Here is a 19441-nt window from a genome sequence, read left to right as displayed (position 1 = left end):
TTAAATTAGATTACACCAAGTTGATGAAACTGAAACTTAATTTCTAAATCAATGATAAATATCGAATGAAATAAAATTATATCAGGTAATGTGAAAAAGTTGCCGATGATGTTTCAATATTCTGACTATGATGCTAGACAATAGACATTTGGTTAGCAAGTGGACTCGAGGGATGATCGTGATCACTGAAAGGGTTATACTGTTACCAATCTCTTGCAATGTTTTGTTTTACTCATTCGCGAGTACAATCTCAAGAAAATATATATAGTACAATTAATTATTAACAATTATAGCTTTTTAGCGATGAAACAATATAGACAATAACAATGTTATTTAAGATAAGTAACAATCGCGTATATCCAACAGCGCCGTAACCCTATTGCGATATAGTAAAACGACAGACGACCTACAGAAAATTATTTCCTTCGTCAGGATGTCTTGAGCTTCCAACGCCAAATACGGGAAATATTTTTAATCCTTCACGAGCAATAAATTTTAATAATTGCCTTGTGTATAGTAATGTTTACATATAAAACTTATAGCCGTCTCTTGAGTTGCCTTTGTACTTCTTAAAAACACTACATACTTCGTAATTTTTCTGGATACTCTTTTTTTTTGTTACGTACATGTTAAAGTTGCGTTGACATTGTTTCGTCATTATTAAGTCGGAAGGACTCGAAAGTCACGGAAGATTGGCGTTTAACGGCTGGTTGTTAGCAGGACGATTCGATTCGCTGTCCGACATCCGGAGCCCTTTTCCCGGGCATCGAGAGGAGGGCATCCTTGTTCTCGCGAAGATAGAACGCGGAGAACGGTGTATGAAACGTATACGTGTAAGCTTGAAGGGTGGTTTATGTATCGCGGGGGCAAGATATCCGATGATTTAGCTGCGGTCTCGAGGCCGTTCCGTCGAGAGTACTCGCGCCGAGTGTCTTCTTATCTTGCGGCTGCCCGCAGTAACCGCGCTGTAATCTTTTATTAATTCGGCGACTTATGAAATTTATCGTGGCTTTTGTTTACCATGGCGCCACGCCGTCTTAAATCTCCCTATTCGCTGCCTGTTCCTCTCTTCTTTTGCATTATCTACTCGGCCGGCATGGTTCCTGCGACATTCACCACGGGGAGCGCCGTTTTTGGAAATCTATGAAAACCTATCTTACTCATGGCAAGTTTTTACTCGAGGGTACAAATACTTAAAACTTTTTAAATATCAAATGCTTCTACAGTCTATTAGAGCGTCTATTTGGCGTGAGATGCTATTTAGTATTTCATTTCAAGGGTGAAACATGTTTCTTTCTGTCACTTATAGGGTGCTTCCCAATAGAAACGGAAAATGCTGCAAGATTGAATCACGAATTTCCGACATAATAGGAAAACTTTTAGAAACGTTAGAGGAATATGAAATCCTACACTCTTTGCGGTCATCTTTGCTGAGAATGGATGGAGTAATTTAAGATTCAAGATTATTGTGCGTTAGTCTATTAGAGTCAATATTATTGTAAATTAGCATATTTCCTTATTAAAACTATTAACAAGGAGTTTTCAACTTCGTATATCAGTTGAGAGCATTGATTATATTAGGTACCATCTTCTCCTTGGAAAACGATTGTAGATATAATTGAAGGCATTACTTTGCTATTAGCGTTTAGAGATCAAACTTTCCTACTCGTTATTTCGAAAAAATTTTTTTTTGATGTATATAGTAAAAGGCTTAAAGAAACAATCTTAGATCATATAAGTAGTAGAATATATAAACATTGTTTCAGTCAAAAAGTTCTACCTGGAATCACTCATAAATATGCAAACGCTTCTTCGCTCACTTTGTAACGGAACTTTATCAGTTTGCGACGTTTAGCGAATTAAATCTTGTTGATTAAGTTAATTACAATAATATTCCTCAATCAGTTTAGCAGAATCTTCTTTATCTGAGAATCTACAGCTTAAAAACCAAACGAGTCGAGGCTAAAGAACTTTATTGGCATATTCATACAGGTGTCAATTTCGGCATGTACGAAACAATACTATACTAAATAGAAAGGATAAAATCGCCTTAAATCTTCAGCTTATTAGTTTTTAATTTGTATTTTTCTAATTAAATTACTTCGTATCAACTTACGCAATCGTCCAGACGAACGGCAATATATGTATTTGTATATACAATATATATATATATACTACTTTTACACAATATTTTTTGACCTTAACGCACAGGCACAGTTAACTGAACGTCTTTAACACGTTTTTGGTGCCAATGAACGATCGCATTTTCATATTTATAGAAACACTTTCTCTCTTTCATTTCTTACTTTATATTTGGCATCTATTTAAGTGTATTCTATAACAAAACATAACTTTTATTAACATTAAAATTTACGAAAAAGGAACATACTGCTAAGAAACAATTCCGCTAAAAGAAACTATGCATATTTGACAGGTCAGGTCGCAGAAAGTTGTACGTTAAAGGGTTAAATCATAGAGAATTCTTAGCTATGCTATACAGTACATGTACTAGAATTCCATATAACGGTGGCGGAATGGCGCTATATTATTATTAGAGTCCCTTAAGTCTAAGAGCCTTAAATCTGCGATAAGTTATGGGTACCCCTTTCCCCGCGCTACCGTATCCAGCTACCCTGCAACCAACTCCCCCAGCCACCACCTTCCACACCTTATACCATTTCTCTGTAATATCTTAGTCTACGACGGCGCCTCTTTGGCCTTTATCTCGCATACATTATACGGCCCTGAGCGGGCCGGGCTACATTCGAACAGGGTGGGGATGCAACTGAAGGGGGTCGAAGGGTAATTGAAAATAACTGCCGTGTCTGAAATACGCCTAATCCTTTATATTCCGACTAAGATAAACCTGATATGATCATCTGCAATTTTTGGTTATCGTACTTTTACCTATGTAATTTCCCACATGTGAAATATTGTAAGTATCCGCAATTGAGATTAATTATCATTGTAGGAGGGTAAGTATTTTCTAGAAAATTTTTCTTTTGATATAAGATAGAAAATTCGTTATTTTGTCTATATTGTTTGTACACTATAAAAATATATGATTTTTACATAGATAGACATCCCTTAAATGTAAAATGTTATAGTAAAAATGTTAACTTTACAAATTTTCTTGACACACTAAACTATAGATATATCGTTAAAATGTAACAATTTATTCACATTCACCTTTATTAAAAAAGAAGAAGTAAAGAAATATAAAATACAATGTTGTAAAAATTACATACACCTGTTATATTTATATGAAAAATTTTTGTAAGTAATAATAAGCTTAATATTATATTTAATATGTTTTAGCTTCCTCCTCCTTTTCCTAAAGTAAGTACCAATAATGATCTGCTATTTCTTTTGTGTTGAAAAAATTAAAGGTTTTGTGATTTTTGATATAACTTTATCCTAAGATTTTTGTGAATTAAACGTTTCAACTTTTTAAATTCCTTTTTAGTGTCTCTGGTTAGTCAGATACTCAAAATTTCATAGATGTATGTGAACTTTCGCGACTGACTGTAATAAGTGTTTAGACTAACTTTTATTTCAACTACAAATAAAAACAAGATTAATTTTCTAATTAATTTATTTTCATCTTAAACTCACAAGGAATTAGACACGAATACAATTGAATAAGCTCTGTAGTTGATCTTTTTAGTTCGATTGTGTGTTACAATCTCATTAAAAAGTGAAAAATAAGAGGATTTACTTTTTTTAGTTTTATCTCTAAACTTATTAGGTATAACCCAATGTTTGTATTTTATGTATAAATTAATAACATGAACCAAAGTATCAACAAGCAAATTGATATTTTTAAATATTTTCTTTGAGCAAATACTTTGTATTAATTTGAGTATAAAATTAGAATCTTTTTAAATTGTTTCTCTATTTTGAAAAAAATTTCAGGTGAAGACGATAGAATTTGTAATACGATAATTTATTTATGATAAAGTCTGTCTACGACATATATGTACGCTCGTTCCAGACATCGCAGTTGAACGGATTGCAGATATGTAGGCGCACTGGCAATGAGTTAACGTGAGCAACGCAAGAATATACGTATTGTGATTAAAGTTGATATAATCTCTTTATATGCAGAATAAGTTTAGGTTGTGACGCGAAAGCTGATACGAAGTAGTACATTCTAATACGATCTTCATTAAATGACAGGCAAGGTTGCTTACCTTATCTAAGGAAAAAGTTAAAAACTTCTAGAAGGAGGTTTATAGGCGGAGATGGATCAAAGTTTCCAAGTTTCAAAGAACTGTCGAGGTTCTCTAAGTTAAGTTTTGCGGCGCAACGAACTTAATCGCAGAACGTCCTGATTGGCTCATTATAGGAAAGCTTTAAGCATAACGTAAAGACGATTTATCGAATTTCCATTGACGTTGAACAAAATAGCTCTTAAGGTATTGCGTTACCGAAAATTTTCTCAATAAATCGAACTATTCCTCTCTATTTCCACACGTGATTCGAGCTCTTTCGATAAAGTATGATTGATCTTTGATCAACAATATTTATAAAATTGCACTCTCATTTAATGTTATATAGAAAACATAATGTTCCTTTACCATTGCAAATTTATACTACAGTACGCAAATCATTGATATTACTGAAAATAAAAAAATAATAAAATTCTCAAAATGGAATAATAAAAGATCACATTATACAGAACTTAAGAAATTGTTTAATTCTGCAATTATCAAAAAGATTAAATTTACGATTGCCACATATCGTTTTCATAACGTATCATCAAGGTATTTAAGTTAAAACTAAATTCATACCCACAACTGCCTGATCCCTAATCTAAAATTCTAAATTTATAAATTTTTAGTGCAGATTGTACGAAAAAGTATAGCGTCGTAAATAATATTACCTTAAATTAAATCGTTATTAAGGAATTTTACTAATGTACAATTTAAACAATACAACTAAAATACAGTTTAGACCACGACAAGGTGTTTTTAATGAGGCCTGTCAAAATTATAAGAGAATGTGATGGACAACATAAGAAATGTGGTGGAAATAACTCTCGATTTTTACTAATAATATGCAATTCAAATTGTATCAAAACCGCGTACATTAAAATATATGTATATTAAAATATAATTCCACATAAAGGTTGATTTTACTGATTTAATACCAAGGTCATTCCATAAATTCCTATAATTCTCATTCATAATGAAGCAATAAAAAGATACGATGTTGCGATTCATTTCAATCAACGATATAGCCATTCGTCATTATTTCATGCAATTCCTCTGCATCTTGATAACAGCAGTTTCATTCTATCTTCTTAAAATGATTTTTATCACTCACTTTTTTTTAATAAGCCTAGAAAGGTGCATACAAATTTGTGGAATGATTTGATACAAGTATATATGTATATGCATATCGTAGTATCTATATTATGCAGACACGTCAATGGCTTTAACGTAAATTAAGAGCATTGAATCAATTCAGTTCTCCAATTCACTTTGATATATCTACAGTTTAGCTACTTTTCCCTTTATACTCATATTGCGATCCTCAAATTTTATATCTGAATCAGAAATAAGAGGATGTTTAATGTAAATATAAAACTCGTGCAAAAAGATCAACTTGAGAAATTTGTTAACGATAAAAAAATGTGTTTAGGTTGTGGGTTGACGAAGTACATACACATACTACACAATAGAAATTTGTACGTAATATATAAATATACAAATTTATATATAACGACATAAAGACTCGTAAAATAAATCCTCAATTGCTTTTAAGTAGGTATATAGCCTTTTGTTTCTATTAACCCTTATCTAAACACTACAAAAGTTTATCTCATTTTTCCCTCTTTGCCATAAAGAAGATACATTCTGTCAAATCTGCAAGAGATTTAAACTTAGTCGCTAGTGCGTGCTACGTGGCACGAAGGAGCGAAACCGTCCATTAAGGAGCGGTACAGAAGTAAAGATTACATTCGTAACGTTTCGTCGGGTATTTTCTTGTTGGGGGTGTGAGAAGCAGACAGGACAGCCGCTTATCGCGGCAATAAAAAGCATCGAGCAAGATTGGCATGTTGCCTGGCGTAGACGACGCAATCTTTTCGACTCTTTAGGCATATTCGGATGTACACCGGTTCTCAGATAGCGCTATGAAATATGCTCATCCACGAAGAATGTTCTGACATCGCCGCCTCCTTAGCAGGAGAACGGTGTGACGATACTTAATTTGCACAGACATATACATAATATTTTTGTTATCTTTCATCGCTTTGATTTTAATAGCATGCTAACGATATTTAGTTTGGACAGTTCTAACGAGACAGTATGTTAGAAGATCTATTTTAATACATCTCGTTATGCTTGAAAATTTCAACACCAATTTCACGACTGATGTACTATATAGTGGAATATGTTACAACGAACGAATACTATAGCGAACGATTGTTACGAACAAAATCAAAGTGCGGAGAAGTAATATTAACCCTATCGATTTTCTTACGCCATAAAAGTTCCTGCTTATAATTAAATAGAAGAAATTATCAATCTTCATCGTTTGTAAAATAGATTAATAGTTTATTTATTTGTTCTTTAAAAATGTCCTAATCTAGTCTAAACATATTGTTTATTTATTTTGTTATATAATTGTAACCACGAGGAAAATATAGTAAGAAAGCTAATTGGTTCAGACATAGATACGACGTGTAAACAATAAATAAATTAATTTTACAGCATTTTTATAGTTATGTTTCTCACTTTTCGTTAACATTTTCTTGTTTAGATCTCGAAATATATAGTGCGTATTTCAATGTATTCTAGAACGGAGGAGGATCAAGAACGAATTAATTCGTTCTAACATAACAATTGTGGTTTTATTTAGTGACACCAATATTTCGAAAATGAATTAGCATTTTTCACTGTTTGAGACGTTGTTTTAACCAAGTTTTCAGGCTTTATATCTTGTATATTTTACATAAGTTCGATATAATAACACAATCAAATGAATCTGTATCTTCGAACTTTTTAATTCAACTACTATAAATATGTGTGAACCTTTCACGGTATGACAATTTATGGCAAGAAAATGCTACAATGATAATTGTCAATTTATGGAAGTCACCAGATATAACGTACAAGAAATTTTTAGTGAATAAATTTTGAAATCAACATTCCAAATAAATATCTTCCTTGAAAAAACCTTGATCTGAAAAAGTTAAATCCCGTATCTCTTCTTATTCACTCAGAAATTGATGTATCTGTAAACTTTACCTGTAGATGTTTACTTTGTATCTGTATCATTTCATGTATATCATATATATTGTGTGTATGTATGAATTGCATATGATGAATGTTACTGGTAGTTTCTTTGTACATTTATATTATGTTAACAGAGGACTCTGGCTGACATTAATGCTTACTTAATTGTTCTATTAGTTTATGTAATTATTTACTACTTATATTCCTTTCACAATGAATATACATATAACATAAAAAATATCTATATTTTGTTTACTAGCATTTCTCTTCTTAAACAATAAATTTCATCTACTTTCATGAAACAAGACATTTTTTACGTATTCACATAGTAATAATATAATTACTTCGACTCGAATAATAGAATTACTTCGAATTAAATCTCTTAAATACACCGCGATGTGATTCGATATTCTATCTTCTTTAAATTTTTCCTTACTTACGTTTACACCACGCGAAACGATTTATTACCCAAATTGTGACATCAAAGTCTGATTTCCCTCGAATCTTAATTTGCACTCTCCTTAACGCGGCGCTTCTTCCACCTACGACCTTTAATCGTCACTCGCTCGAACAGGATCCTGTTTCAGGGTTACAGGCTTCGTGCGGAACTCCAATACGGATTTACATCGCCTGAGAGCAGGGAGACGAACGTAGGAAAGAGAAGGCGAATAGAAACGACAGCAAACGAAGGATAGGTCCGGACGACGATTAAACAATGCTACGGAAACATCGAGGATGCCAAGGTTTGGCGTGTCCTTCTCTTTCTCCATAGTTTGGGAGCACCAACAGATGTGCGCGGTATCACGGACCCAACGTATATTTTATAGACGTGTATACGTAGACGGAGACTCAAACACACGCGTATCTTGCTGTGTACGTTGCACCTCATCCTCGCGAGGGTCCCGCACCTCAATGTCTCTGATCTTGTTAAAGACGCACTGAACCACAAATAGCCGGCATCCATTCAAATATTAGCGAGAAATCTACCTACATACTTAAGCTAGCTAGCTGCACGGCAATAACAACTTAGTGGTGGGTGATATCGCAGCAGCAAAACAGAAAACGTATCGTTGGTTAACTTAACAAAGTGATAAATATGACAAAATTATAACGTAATCTGTTTGGTGTCTAATCAGAGTCTGGTAAAGATAGCTGATAAACTAGATAAAAAAAAAAACTTGACACTTTTGTAGTTTTGCGTATATTTCACGAATACTAGCAAATTGTTGTACTACGTAATGCAAGAAGTTTACTTACGATGTCTAAATGTAGCTAGTCTAATTACGTACATGTCTGCTATAGGAAGGTTACAAGGCTCAAATAAAGTTTCTTATATATTTACAATATCGATAATATGTGATATAATTAGATTGCAATTACAGATATTTTATAGAAACATTTAGTAACAGGTAAAGTATTAAAATCTGTCACAACACACACACGACTATACTAAATACATACGAGCTAAACAACTCCATTTCCTGAAAATTCCTTAATTTTAGTATCAACACTGGTGTTTAATTTACCTAAAACGAACTAATTAATCTCGAAGGATTTAATCGGTATCACTGTTGTACGATTCGGATGTGAAGCCCGAAATTTAAAAATTTTATATATTAATTAAATTCGCATATTTTATAATTTTCAATCCACTTTATCTTGCTGCAATCAACAAAAAAATCTTAAACTTTGTATATTACAACTTTAACTCTTTTCGTACTTATCACCTTCTGAAGAACACAAAAATAATCTATGTATATACACATATGCACACATTATCATCGAAAGTTCGTATATTATCAAAATATAGGTAATATATATATCATAAAACACCTATAATTTCATACCTTCAAATGAAATAATTTTAGTGTTTTTTATTTTTACTTGCAATTTAATTGTTTCTTTACCCCTTTCATTAAAAAATCCTTGCATTTATTATGTATTCCGACTCCACTAATTTTAATAATGCATCAACACTTGGAATTACGATAACAATCCCAAACTTTGGAACGTAGGGTAAACCCGTAGGACAAAGCCACGTACAGGATACCGTAAATCTGTACGTACAATCTGTGCATGCCTGTCGATGCGGAAAGACCACGACAAACCGCTGGATTTAATTCAGATACATGCCACAGCAATTACGAGTGCACGTTCCGAAAGACGTCTTCTTTTACGCGCCCCCTTACAAGGCATAAAAGGTGGTGGGTAGGGTCGTTCTGAGGAGTGGAGTTTGCCTTTGTACAGACTCGCAGTGGCGTTGAAGCCGACAAAAGATAAGCCGTTATTTATAACCGAGCTTAGAGCCATTGCGTGGCGGGGGTGGCTTTAGGGAAAATAAAATCACTCCGGAATCTCACAACTCGCGTGTATAACCCCCGCAAAAGTATCTTTTCCCCGTTTCTAATGTCGAAAGGTGATAAACGAGTAAGTTAAGCACGAAAATTACCTTAATTACAACAGTCAGTGCTTTTTGTAAAGAAAAAATAGTTTTGCATAGAACTTTAGGATATTTGTTCCTAAACTCCCGTCGAAACTAGTAGCATAAACTATACGTAAGTAATTAGAGATCGGAGAGATATGTATTTCTAAGATATATGTATATGTAAGTAATTTCAATTTACGTATCATTGTACTTTCGCATGAATTAGCAAGGAATTGGCAATTAATACGTAGGATTTAATAGAAGACATTCAACGAATATGACACTCTCTTATTCGTATTTGATATCTACGAGTCAAATTTCCTGTCAGCATACTATTTTACAGTATACTTTGTTCTACGAATAGATAAAACTAAATCCAATGCAAAACTATCTGCCATCTTCTTTGCAACATAGAGTCGAAAATGATAAAAGTTTCTTGGAAGAGCAATTTTTTCTCAGGATAAATATGTAATAAGCATAAAAAGCGCGAGTTCGACCCTCCCGTCAAGCTTCCACGTCAGACGACTCTGTGGTTCCAAGCTTATCACGTTCGAAAAAAAACAACTTGGATCTAACACGTAACTACGTAATTCTCATTAATTCGACGAAAGAAATATCATATTAAACACAACAGCAACGTAACATTCTGAAGAATTGCGGTTTAATCTTCAAAGAAATTCCACGTCGCAGTATTTCCAATTAAACGGTCCATAAAGTAGCTGTGGCAAATCCTGAAACGTCTCCTGAGAAGAAGCTACCGTGCAAACGATACCAATGCAAACTCGTCCCCGTTTTATTTCCGAAGAGCCTACTGAAGCGTAACCCGAAGATCCGAGCGGAGACGACGGCGATATCTAAAGATTCGTCTTCGATGGCTCGTAGCTGGGTCGCAGGGGATGGAGGCACGGTGGGTGGAGGGCAGTTGAAACTGCAGGTTGGCAGAGAGAAGGGGATGGAGGTGGAGGCGGATGGGGGCGTCACGAGCGACGCCGGTAGCCGGTGGTGAGGGTAAAAGGGAGGGGGTCGGTACAGGGGTCGAAGCTTCCAGTCTGCAGAGGGTGCACCCCCACCCGCTGAGGGTGGGTGGTACCCAGTTCTCGAACTGATCAATACCTGAAACACCGCGAGGTATCGTCCCGCTATTTCCGGTGTCCCAACGTGGCCGGAAATGAAGGCGTTAAAAATATATAGAGAGATGTATATAGTATATAGATATATATATATATATATACCTACGTAGACATACAGGACAGAATCTACCAGGCCAGATAGTAGCAACGTAATATCTTCTCCAGCAACTGTTTCGTATAGCTGGCCTCAATAGCGAGTTTGCCGGATGAATTTTTGTTGTCTGGATGGGCAGTGCCTTTACGATAATGGTAACCGCGGCTTTGCCAGAAACACGCATAGAATACGTTTGTTACCTTTTGATTCTGTTACTAAACGGCTGACAGATGAGAATAGATATACTTGTTAATATTTTTCGAGATAACGGGCAAGAAGTATGTATTTTCTCTCTTGATTTGTCATACCGAGACGATACATACTTCGGTCTCTACAAGATTACATATTTTTCAAACGGGTATCGACGCGTTGATTCGAACATTTGCAGGGAAACAGTTTTTCACATAACAATGAAACGTAAAAGAACTGAACAATATTACATATAGCAACTTTATTGAGAATAGAAAAACGTTCACTTCAAATCTGTCGTGTTCGTTCGATTGAATTAGAATTGTCTATTTCCGTATATTCCAGTGTTTAACTAAGAAGTATATAAATTTTAAAATTTATATATGGATTGCCGCTTAATAATTTGTTAAATACTAAACACGGAATCGTGTCTTTGGACACCAAATTTACTTTTAATCAAATTTTATTAATCAACGCCACTTCACATTCTCCGTATTAAAGAGCGCCGATTTTTTTTATTACAACTATACGTTGCAGTATATCCACCGGTTGTGACTTGAAATTAGAAATAGGAAATCGATACAGGCTTGATAATCAAACCCATACAGAAACCATTGAATAACCATCATCGTGATGCAAAGTACTCTTCGTTCCATAACCCAATATTTAACTTTTGCTTGGCGAATGCGTGGCGTTGTTCTAATAACGTAATGTTCGGCGTAAGATGATTAAAAGCTCGTAGCTTCAATGTTTGAAATTCATAGAATCTGGTTATAACGAGCCGGAAGAGTAGATGGAAAGTAGCAGGTACAAGAATGCAAAGAATTCGTGTAATCTTCAGATTGGAGGGCGTGACCAAATGTCTGGTGTGGAACTGTGGATTTGCAAAATCTCCACGAAGGGGTTGGTTTAGTATATCAACAGGTAGAAGTAGCGCGTCCTTGTCCCTACTGGATAAGCCGTCGGCTAAGCGCCGGCGCTGGCTAAACCGGTTGCACCCTCCCGAGGGTGTGACCTATCATCCCCATTGGACCAACCGGACGTGTGAAAAAGAGAGAGACACAGTCCTGCGCGGATAACGACTTTTTTAAATCTATCAACACGAAGGGAGGAGCCTTTATCGGTGCATGTCACAGCTATCTAACTTTAACTAAATTCTTATCGCATGCATTGATTCACACGTTCTACATTGTAGGTACTTGATAAGTAGCGAGCATTCTCTTTGTAAACTGTAGCTATTATTTTATTATGCTAGGCTGTAATCCCGGTAAATTTCTATACGTTGGTCGCTATTTGTTTCCTTACAGCAGCCAAGGATATGTAACGAGGTACGCGAATGAAGTGCTTCACTGAAATTAGAACTATCTTACGAGAAAGTTAAAATCGAATGGCCATATTCAGATACCAGTACTAACTGAAGTAAGGCTGTGCGATTAGAACTTGGAAATGAAAATGAAAATAGCAAGGAGAATTTTTATCCTTTTATCTCTTAAATATCTTATGGATTAACGTCCAACGTGCTCATCGCATTCTTGCTACTGTATTGTATTGACGTTGGTTATCGACATAATTCCGGGTTGCGGTTGTTCCAGTCTGCAGAAAACCTTAGATGCTGCCCTGTTGGATTGATAAAAAAAGGTTGTAATACATCGACAGTAGTTGGGGAAAGGGGAAAATATCCGCATGGGTCAGCCGAAAGAGACTTAGACTGCGGAGATGGCCGCCTCAATATCGACTTTTCGGATGCTTGAGGTACTTATCTAATGTCTTATATTTTCCACTGGACTGCCCATTCAAATTTCAATTCACAGACGATTCACTGTATCCTTCTGTCAGAAAAAGTTTCCATAAACTAGTTTTTTAAATATACTTCCTGTAATAGTCCCATTAATATTTCTTAAGTATCAACGATAATTAATCTTTCTATACTTTCTTTCATCACAATAAAATGTATAGAAGAACATGGTATATTTGTAACAATAGGTAGTAGTACTTTTCTAATGATTTTTTAAATATTCAATTTTTGTACTTAACACTCTTCGAATTTTACCACCTCGTAATTTGTTCCAGTAAATGTAAATAATTCATATATAACGATGATCGTAATTTTTTAGACGAATAACAGGTGCATTTGTCGATATATCACTTGGATTTTTTTACTATCACTGGAAATAATGTTCTCCACACCTCGTTGTACGCGCCAGTTATCTTACAGAGATATCATGTGGCATATCCCACGTTACTTATCAAAGATAAGTACTCAGTAGTTTTCAGGACGGTTCCGAGTACTGTTGGCCCACTCATTGATCCGCAACCGTTCATCTTCATTCCACGAAACCTCAAAGAAAAGAACAGTGAAAATGTACAGTCGAAAGTTGACATAGAAATTCCTGCCACGTTTCTATTAACAAGAATCTGAGTCCGCTTCCGAATGAAAATGTGATTTCTATGGAAGTTCACGCGATCGCGTATGATAGTAGACAATATGAAGGACCGGATAATGTCGCCTCATGGTTTGCTATCTTTGTTAGCCACGTACTTAGGAATTTTCTCGATTTTCTCGATCACGATGTGTCAAAGTACTTGCCCTACGAGATGTTTGTGCCACCTCAGCCAACAACCAAGAACTGTCATGTGTTCAAAACAAGGCTTGGAAGTGTTTCCTGAAAATATAAGCGACGTGGTAGGTGAATTCTCTCTGTAAGATTAAGCTAATGACGAATTCATCTTCGTAGTGTTGGAAAGAAGAAAAGAAGTGTTTGCGAGTGTTGGTAATGGCGGTGTAACAGACATTTTCTATGCTTTATCGCGTTAATGATTAAAAAAGCAACTAAGAATGAGTCATTACTACAAATGTACCGGTAGAGAAAGGAAATGAGTATCTAACGAATATCTTGAAGAGTATTGCATATATAACAATATGTAAAAGTACTATATATGTCGAACTATGTAAAAATAGCAACGTCAACATACATAGAAGTACTGCAGTATGAAAATATGCATGCATACACATGTACGAAATTTTTCGTTCGAATCATTAATACGTTTTCGCTTTGGGAATCAATCAACGTTATATAAATTGTATTCTGATATTATAAATATCATTTCACATGAAATTTTATATTATCTGTAATAACTTTGGACACAATGGATTTCAATCTTATGAGATATGAGCAATAATCTTTTATAGATTGATGTCATGTATTGATCATAAAACGTTACGTACAAGAAATGATGACATACCAGTTACAAGAATGTGCATTCGATATTGACAACGTTTTAAAGAACAATTTATTAACTATTTCGTGACAATCATCTTTTAATTATGTTTTAGGTAGAACAATTAAATTTATCCAACAATCTATTAACGAATATCAGCGATGATATTACGCGACTCACAGATTTACAATACCTGAATTTAGCAAGAAATAAATTAAGTTCGTTGCCCGAGGATTTAAGGTCTTTGAAAAGTTTACGACGATTGGATCTAAGCGACAACAAGATAAAAGACGTCGTTGACATCAGATCCTTAGGACAACTACCATCGTTAACGGTTCTACACCTATCCACAAATCCATTATCCAAATTGGAGGGATTAATGAGCGCCAGTATCGAAGCTTTGGATGCTAGTTACTGCGGTACAATTATATTTCATTAATTATATGAATATTTTCATAATAAACTTGTTACGTACTCTTCAATTATTCTTTGTTCATCGTAAACATGAATTTTCCAAGGCTTTTATTTTAAATAAATTTTCAAAAATATAAAAACCGAAATTCCAAATACAAGTACCAATTAAATTTTATTTAATATTCGGAAGATTTATTTGTTTAATTCTTTCATTGAAAGCGACAGTAGCTAAATAATATATTTAATACGTATAAGGACACTGTAAATTTATTCCTCGATGTAAATACGCTTCTGAGAAGAAACTTTAATTGTTAACCATCGAATTTGTTTTTAACGCCTTTTCATTTAACAGAGATACGGGAACTCACTAATACATCGTTGGATAATCTACCAGCACTGACTATGCTTACGTTAATGGGAAACCCACTGAAAAACATTGACAAAACATGGAGTCCAAAATTACAGTGGCTCGATATGTCTGACTGCCACTTAAATTACTTAAGACCCGATACTTTCAATGGATTTCCAGCGCTTGAAGAGCTTCGACTGTCCAACAATCCTACCTTAGTCTACAGCACGAGGTAAGCAATCGAAATTCTAAGCAAAGAAACTATTCCTTAAGCCGAGGACAACGTTTGAGAATTAATTGTAATACGAAAGATGATTCAGTTTTGGTTATGAAAAAATATCCAAAACAAAAAATTAAAATCATAGTCTTACATGTATAACTGTTTCTGCAACTCTGGTTGCGATATCAATTTTCGTTTGTATTATCGTACAGTATGATCGTTACGTCGTTATTCGCATAAAAAGTCTATTTTTTACTATACAAATATGAAAAATATTAAGAACATGTGACATTACAGGATGACGTTGAAAGGAATAAGAAACTGTAAGAACGAAGTCAATTACTCGCAACTAATTAAATTTGCAGCCGTTATTCTAATTTTAATTACAGAATGAACGAAATTTTATAATTTCCTCTTCAAATTAATATTATACGATCTAGAACATAATATTTTCTAAGAAGCATTAGATTCTTTTCTATTATTACCAGCCTATCAAGTTATTATCTTATTATATACACCAGTCTTTTTCTATTCTTTCTGTATTCTTATTATATTACTGAAGCTATTAAATTTAGAAAGATATTACATCTCTCTATGAAAAAGTAACACAAGTAAGAGGTAGTGAACCCCATAAGAAATATTGATTTTGTGTAAAAATATAAAAATTGCTATCCTTACAACTATTTCGTCTTTAACTTTTAAAAATAAAAAAGAAGGAAAGATAAATGAAACCCAATTTAATATTTTAACAGTTGAGTATGTTAGCCTATTTTACACTTACATAAACAATATTGTGAATATTTTATTTTCAGAAACTCGACATTGACACACTCGAAACTAAAGAAGCTGGACGTGTCGAGATGTAATCTGGATAGGCCAGGTCTACACGGATTTCCCTTATTGACTCAGGCTCGATTATCCCGCAATATGATTCGCATGCTGCCGGATCGAATCTTCGCTAAAAATAGAGAACTCGGCTTCCTCTACCTTAACGCGAATGGAGTTGAAAAATTGAATATGAGCACGTTCGAGGGTCTAGTGAAACTGCAAGTATTAGATTTGTCTGCCAATTACTTGGAAGTGATTCACCCATTGACATTTCACGAAAATGTTGAACTCAAATTGCTCAACTTATCCTACAACGTTTTGCACGAGCTTCCAAACTTCACGTCAACGGTAGCAACGTTAGACGCATCGTCAAACTTGATAAGTGATCTAAATGGAAATTTCTTGGCAAACATGCCAAAAATAAGGAGCGTTATTTTGAGTGATAATCGACTACAAAGGCTTCCAGCAAAATTAAAATCCACATCACTGAAGAATTTAGATTTAAGGCAAAATAGAATAATCGAGGTGCTCAACGATACGTTTCTTCAGTTACCGCAACTACTAAGAATCGACTTATCAGGTTTGATTTTTACCAGTTTATCGATAGATCTGCTACCATACCTATCTTGAGATCTTCAAGTATTTTTGAAACGTATCTCTTTAATGATTTACCTGCTCGTGTATCGTGTATAAGTCGACCAATCGAAATACATCGTAGACGTTAATTTTCAAAACTAAACAACCGATAAATTTTTTTAACGATTAATGTTAATTTTAATTAGCATCTTATCACATTAAATTTATGACACAGAGGTAGCGAGGAAAATTAAATAATTGATTACTAATTTGCTCAGACAATAGTTCTTAATCAATTGCTTTGATAACGCTTAGAATTATTCGAATTTTTTTAATGATAGCAAACTTTTTAAATTTTTAGGAAATCGTTTGACAGAAGCTATAAATCCAGAAGTTTTTCGAAACAATCCAGATATAAACAACATAAAATTAGAGGATAACCCATGGCGTTGCGACTGTGAGGACTTATACATGTTGTATACTTTTCTAACTGAACGACCAGCAAAAACTGTGGAACAAACTTTGCTTTGTCAAAGTCCATCGAACGTATCTGGTTATACCTGGCTAACTGCTTGTTTCAACGCATGGAATGGATCTGTTTATTACAACAAGGACAGAACCTGGGGATTTGCGATGCTCTTTATTCTTACAATCATTGTTTTATGTGGAACTTTCATATCTATCAGACATATGATGAGGATTAAAAGGAGAGCTATCGAACAAAGACAACAATTGGAAACTTTAAGACTATTAAGGCAAAGAAGGTGAGGAAGACTCTTTTAAAGAATTCAGACTTACACGATTTATAAACTTAACTATACTCTCTAAGAACTGTTAAGAACTCTCTAAGAATAAAAAATATTATATTGAAATTTTTTATATACGATATTATGAATATCTAATTTGAAACGATTACTTATCTATTTAAAACTGACGATAATAATCACGAAAGTATTTCAATTCAGACGGATTGCATTATTAAGAAATTATTCGACTATAGCAAACAAAATAACTATTCTAAAAAAAAGTGTTAAAACTTTATAAGCGATCTGTTTTAAATGAACAAAGTGTTTTCCCCAAAGATAAAACAGATAGTAAGGAATTTTCTTTTAAAATTACGAAAACGAGAACTATACAAATAATTCTTTGCAATTTTTCCGATATAGTGATATTAACTACAAAATTTAAAATTACAGTTCAAGAACATTTTCATCGTTTCTTAATTATCATTTTACATCTGTCAATCTGTACAAATTACAATATTACCTATGTACAATAAATTAGAAATCTGTTTTACCTCAATGAAATAAGTTTATTTAAAAAGATCAAAGTATAGCTGCGGTTATAAATTAACGATTGTATACTTAACAATCCTTTATAAATCTCATTTACAAAAGCTAAGTGTCTCCTTTCGGAAGTTGTATTCTTTTAAAATCCATATTATTACAGAAATTTCAATGACTTCAATAGAAGTTATCATGGTGCATTCGACATAATTGATGAAATCTCTTTTAAAGTTATCAAGATAAGAATCCAAATATTTAATTGACTTTATCTATTCTCATTTCAATTATTTACTCTCAATTCAATTAAATCGTTTTTATTAAATATTTTTTTTATCATGAAAAGAAAAAGTAATTGTTGATTGTTCAACAGAAACCAAGCTACGCAACAACAGCAACAAGAACATTTGGAACGTGCACCAGAACCAAGAATCCATCCTCTCGAATTAATAGGGCCACCTAGTTACGAAGAAGCAGTACAAATGCCGAGACTAGCCCGGTCCTTAGATAATTTGGATGAAATTTCGGTAGAAACAAGTTCTGCGCGTGTTATGGGTTCTGCTGATAACATAAGATATAAATATAGAAGAACAAGGAGAACAAAGAAGAGAATTCAGAGTGAGGATGATTTGCTTAGAAGGGAAGAGCGACGACACGAAAGAATCAGAAGAGAAAGAACTACCTCCGTCGATAACAGCGAAACCGCTTTACCACAGAATCAGAAAAATTCTAGAGCCTATATGGTACGTAGAGCCAGAAGGCAAAGCGTGATAAGTGATTCTGTAGAATCAGGAAGCGGAAGAATTCAACCCAGACCGCAAACACCGAACTCAAAAAAAAGGCGACGGAGGTACACAGTTTACGACGGGCACTCGACCGATGACGAAGACTCAGATATTCAACCAGTCGGTTCTAGTAGATCGATTGTGATCAGAGAACTTCGAAGAGAACCTAAGAGCGGTTACAGAGAATCTACCGCAGAACAAGATTCTTGAAGAACTATCTGTTATCAATTTCATTAAAATATTTTTTAAACGAAATGTTATTATATTTTGATATTTTTAATACCTAGTTTTTACGAAATGATCACATTCATAATCATTAATCTACCATCGAAAGATATTAAATAAAACTGATTACTGTCAACGAAAAAGTAATTTTGTAATAACGCACTTGCATTATTCTTCAGAACGATCAAACATGTTGCCAAAATAGTTAAATAAAGATGAAACGTGCAATTAACCAGGATTACGAATTATTAGATCACGCAATAAAGGTATATTTCTCTCGAACGTCTTTTATGCTTACCTTTTATTAAATTTTATTAAATTCATATATTTAAAAAATTCAGTGGTGATAAATTATAACTGCTTAGGAGATTTATTATTTAAAGAAATTTAAAAGTTAAAAAGCGACGAACATAATGTTTTAAAGATCATACAGAATGATATAATGTGTAGCATTAATAAG

The 19441-nt window shown here is 33.9% G+C and overlaps 1 protein-coding gene across 1 annotated transcript; it reads left to right on the top strand.

Annotated features, from left to right (window-relative positions):
- The first annotated feature begins 13340 nt into the window (after window positions 1–13340).
- Window positions 13341–19011, top strand: LOC117164611 (uncharacterized). The gene is made up of 6 exons (XM_076618512.1): window positions 13341–13769; window positions 14421–14720; window positions 15068–15296; window positions 16097–16692; window positions 17050–17452; window positions 18345–19011. The coding sequence occupies exons 1-6, from the start codon at window positions 13553–13555 to the stop codon at window positions 18964–18966; spliced, it is 2367 nt and encodes a 788-aa protein (XP_076474627.1). The 5' UTR covers window positions 13341–13552; the 3' UTR covers window positions 18967–19011.
- Window positions 19012–19441: the final 430 nt, after the last annotated feature.

Source organism: Bombus vancouverensis, chromosome 5 (genome assembly GCF_051014615.1).
Source record: "Bombus vancouverensis nearcticus chromosome 5, iyBomVanc1_principal, whole genome shotgun sequence".
Classification (NCBI taxonomy): domain Eukaryota; kingdom Metazoa; phylum Arthropoda; class Insecta; order Hymenoptera; family Apidae; genus Bombus; species Bombus vancouverensis.
Note: the sequence above shows the minus strand (reverse complement) of the source record. Positions and strands in the feature narration are given on the sequence as shown.

Coding starts and splice junctions, on each gene's coding strand:
- LOC117164611 (XM_076618512.1), top strand. CDS start 13,553: ATGATAGTAGACAATATGAAGGACCGGATAATGTCGCCTCATGGTTTG. Junction 14,721..15,067: donor TTTGGATGCTAGTTACTGCG/GTACAATTATAT, acceptor TTCATTTAACAG/AGATACGGGAACTCACTAAT. Junction 16,693..17,049: donor ACTAAGAATCGACTTATCAG/GTTTGATTTTTA, acceptor TTAAATTTTTAG/GAAATCGTTTGACAGAAGCT.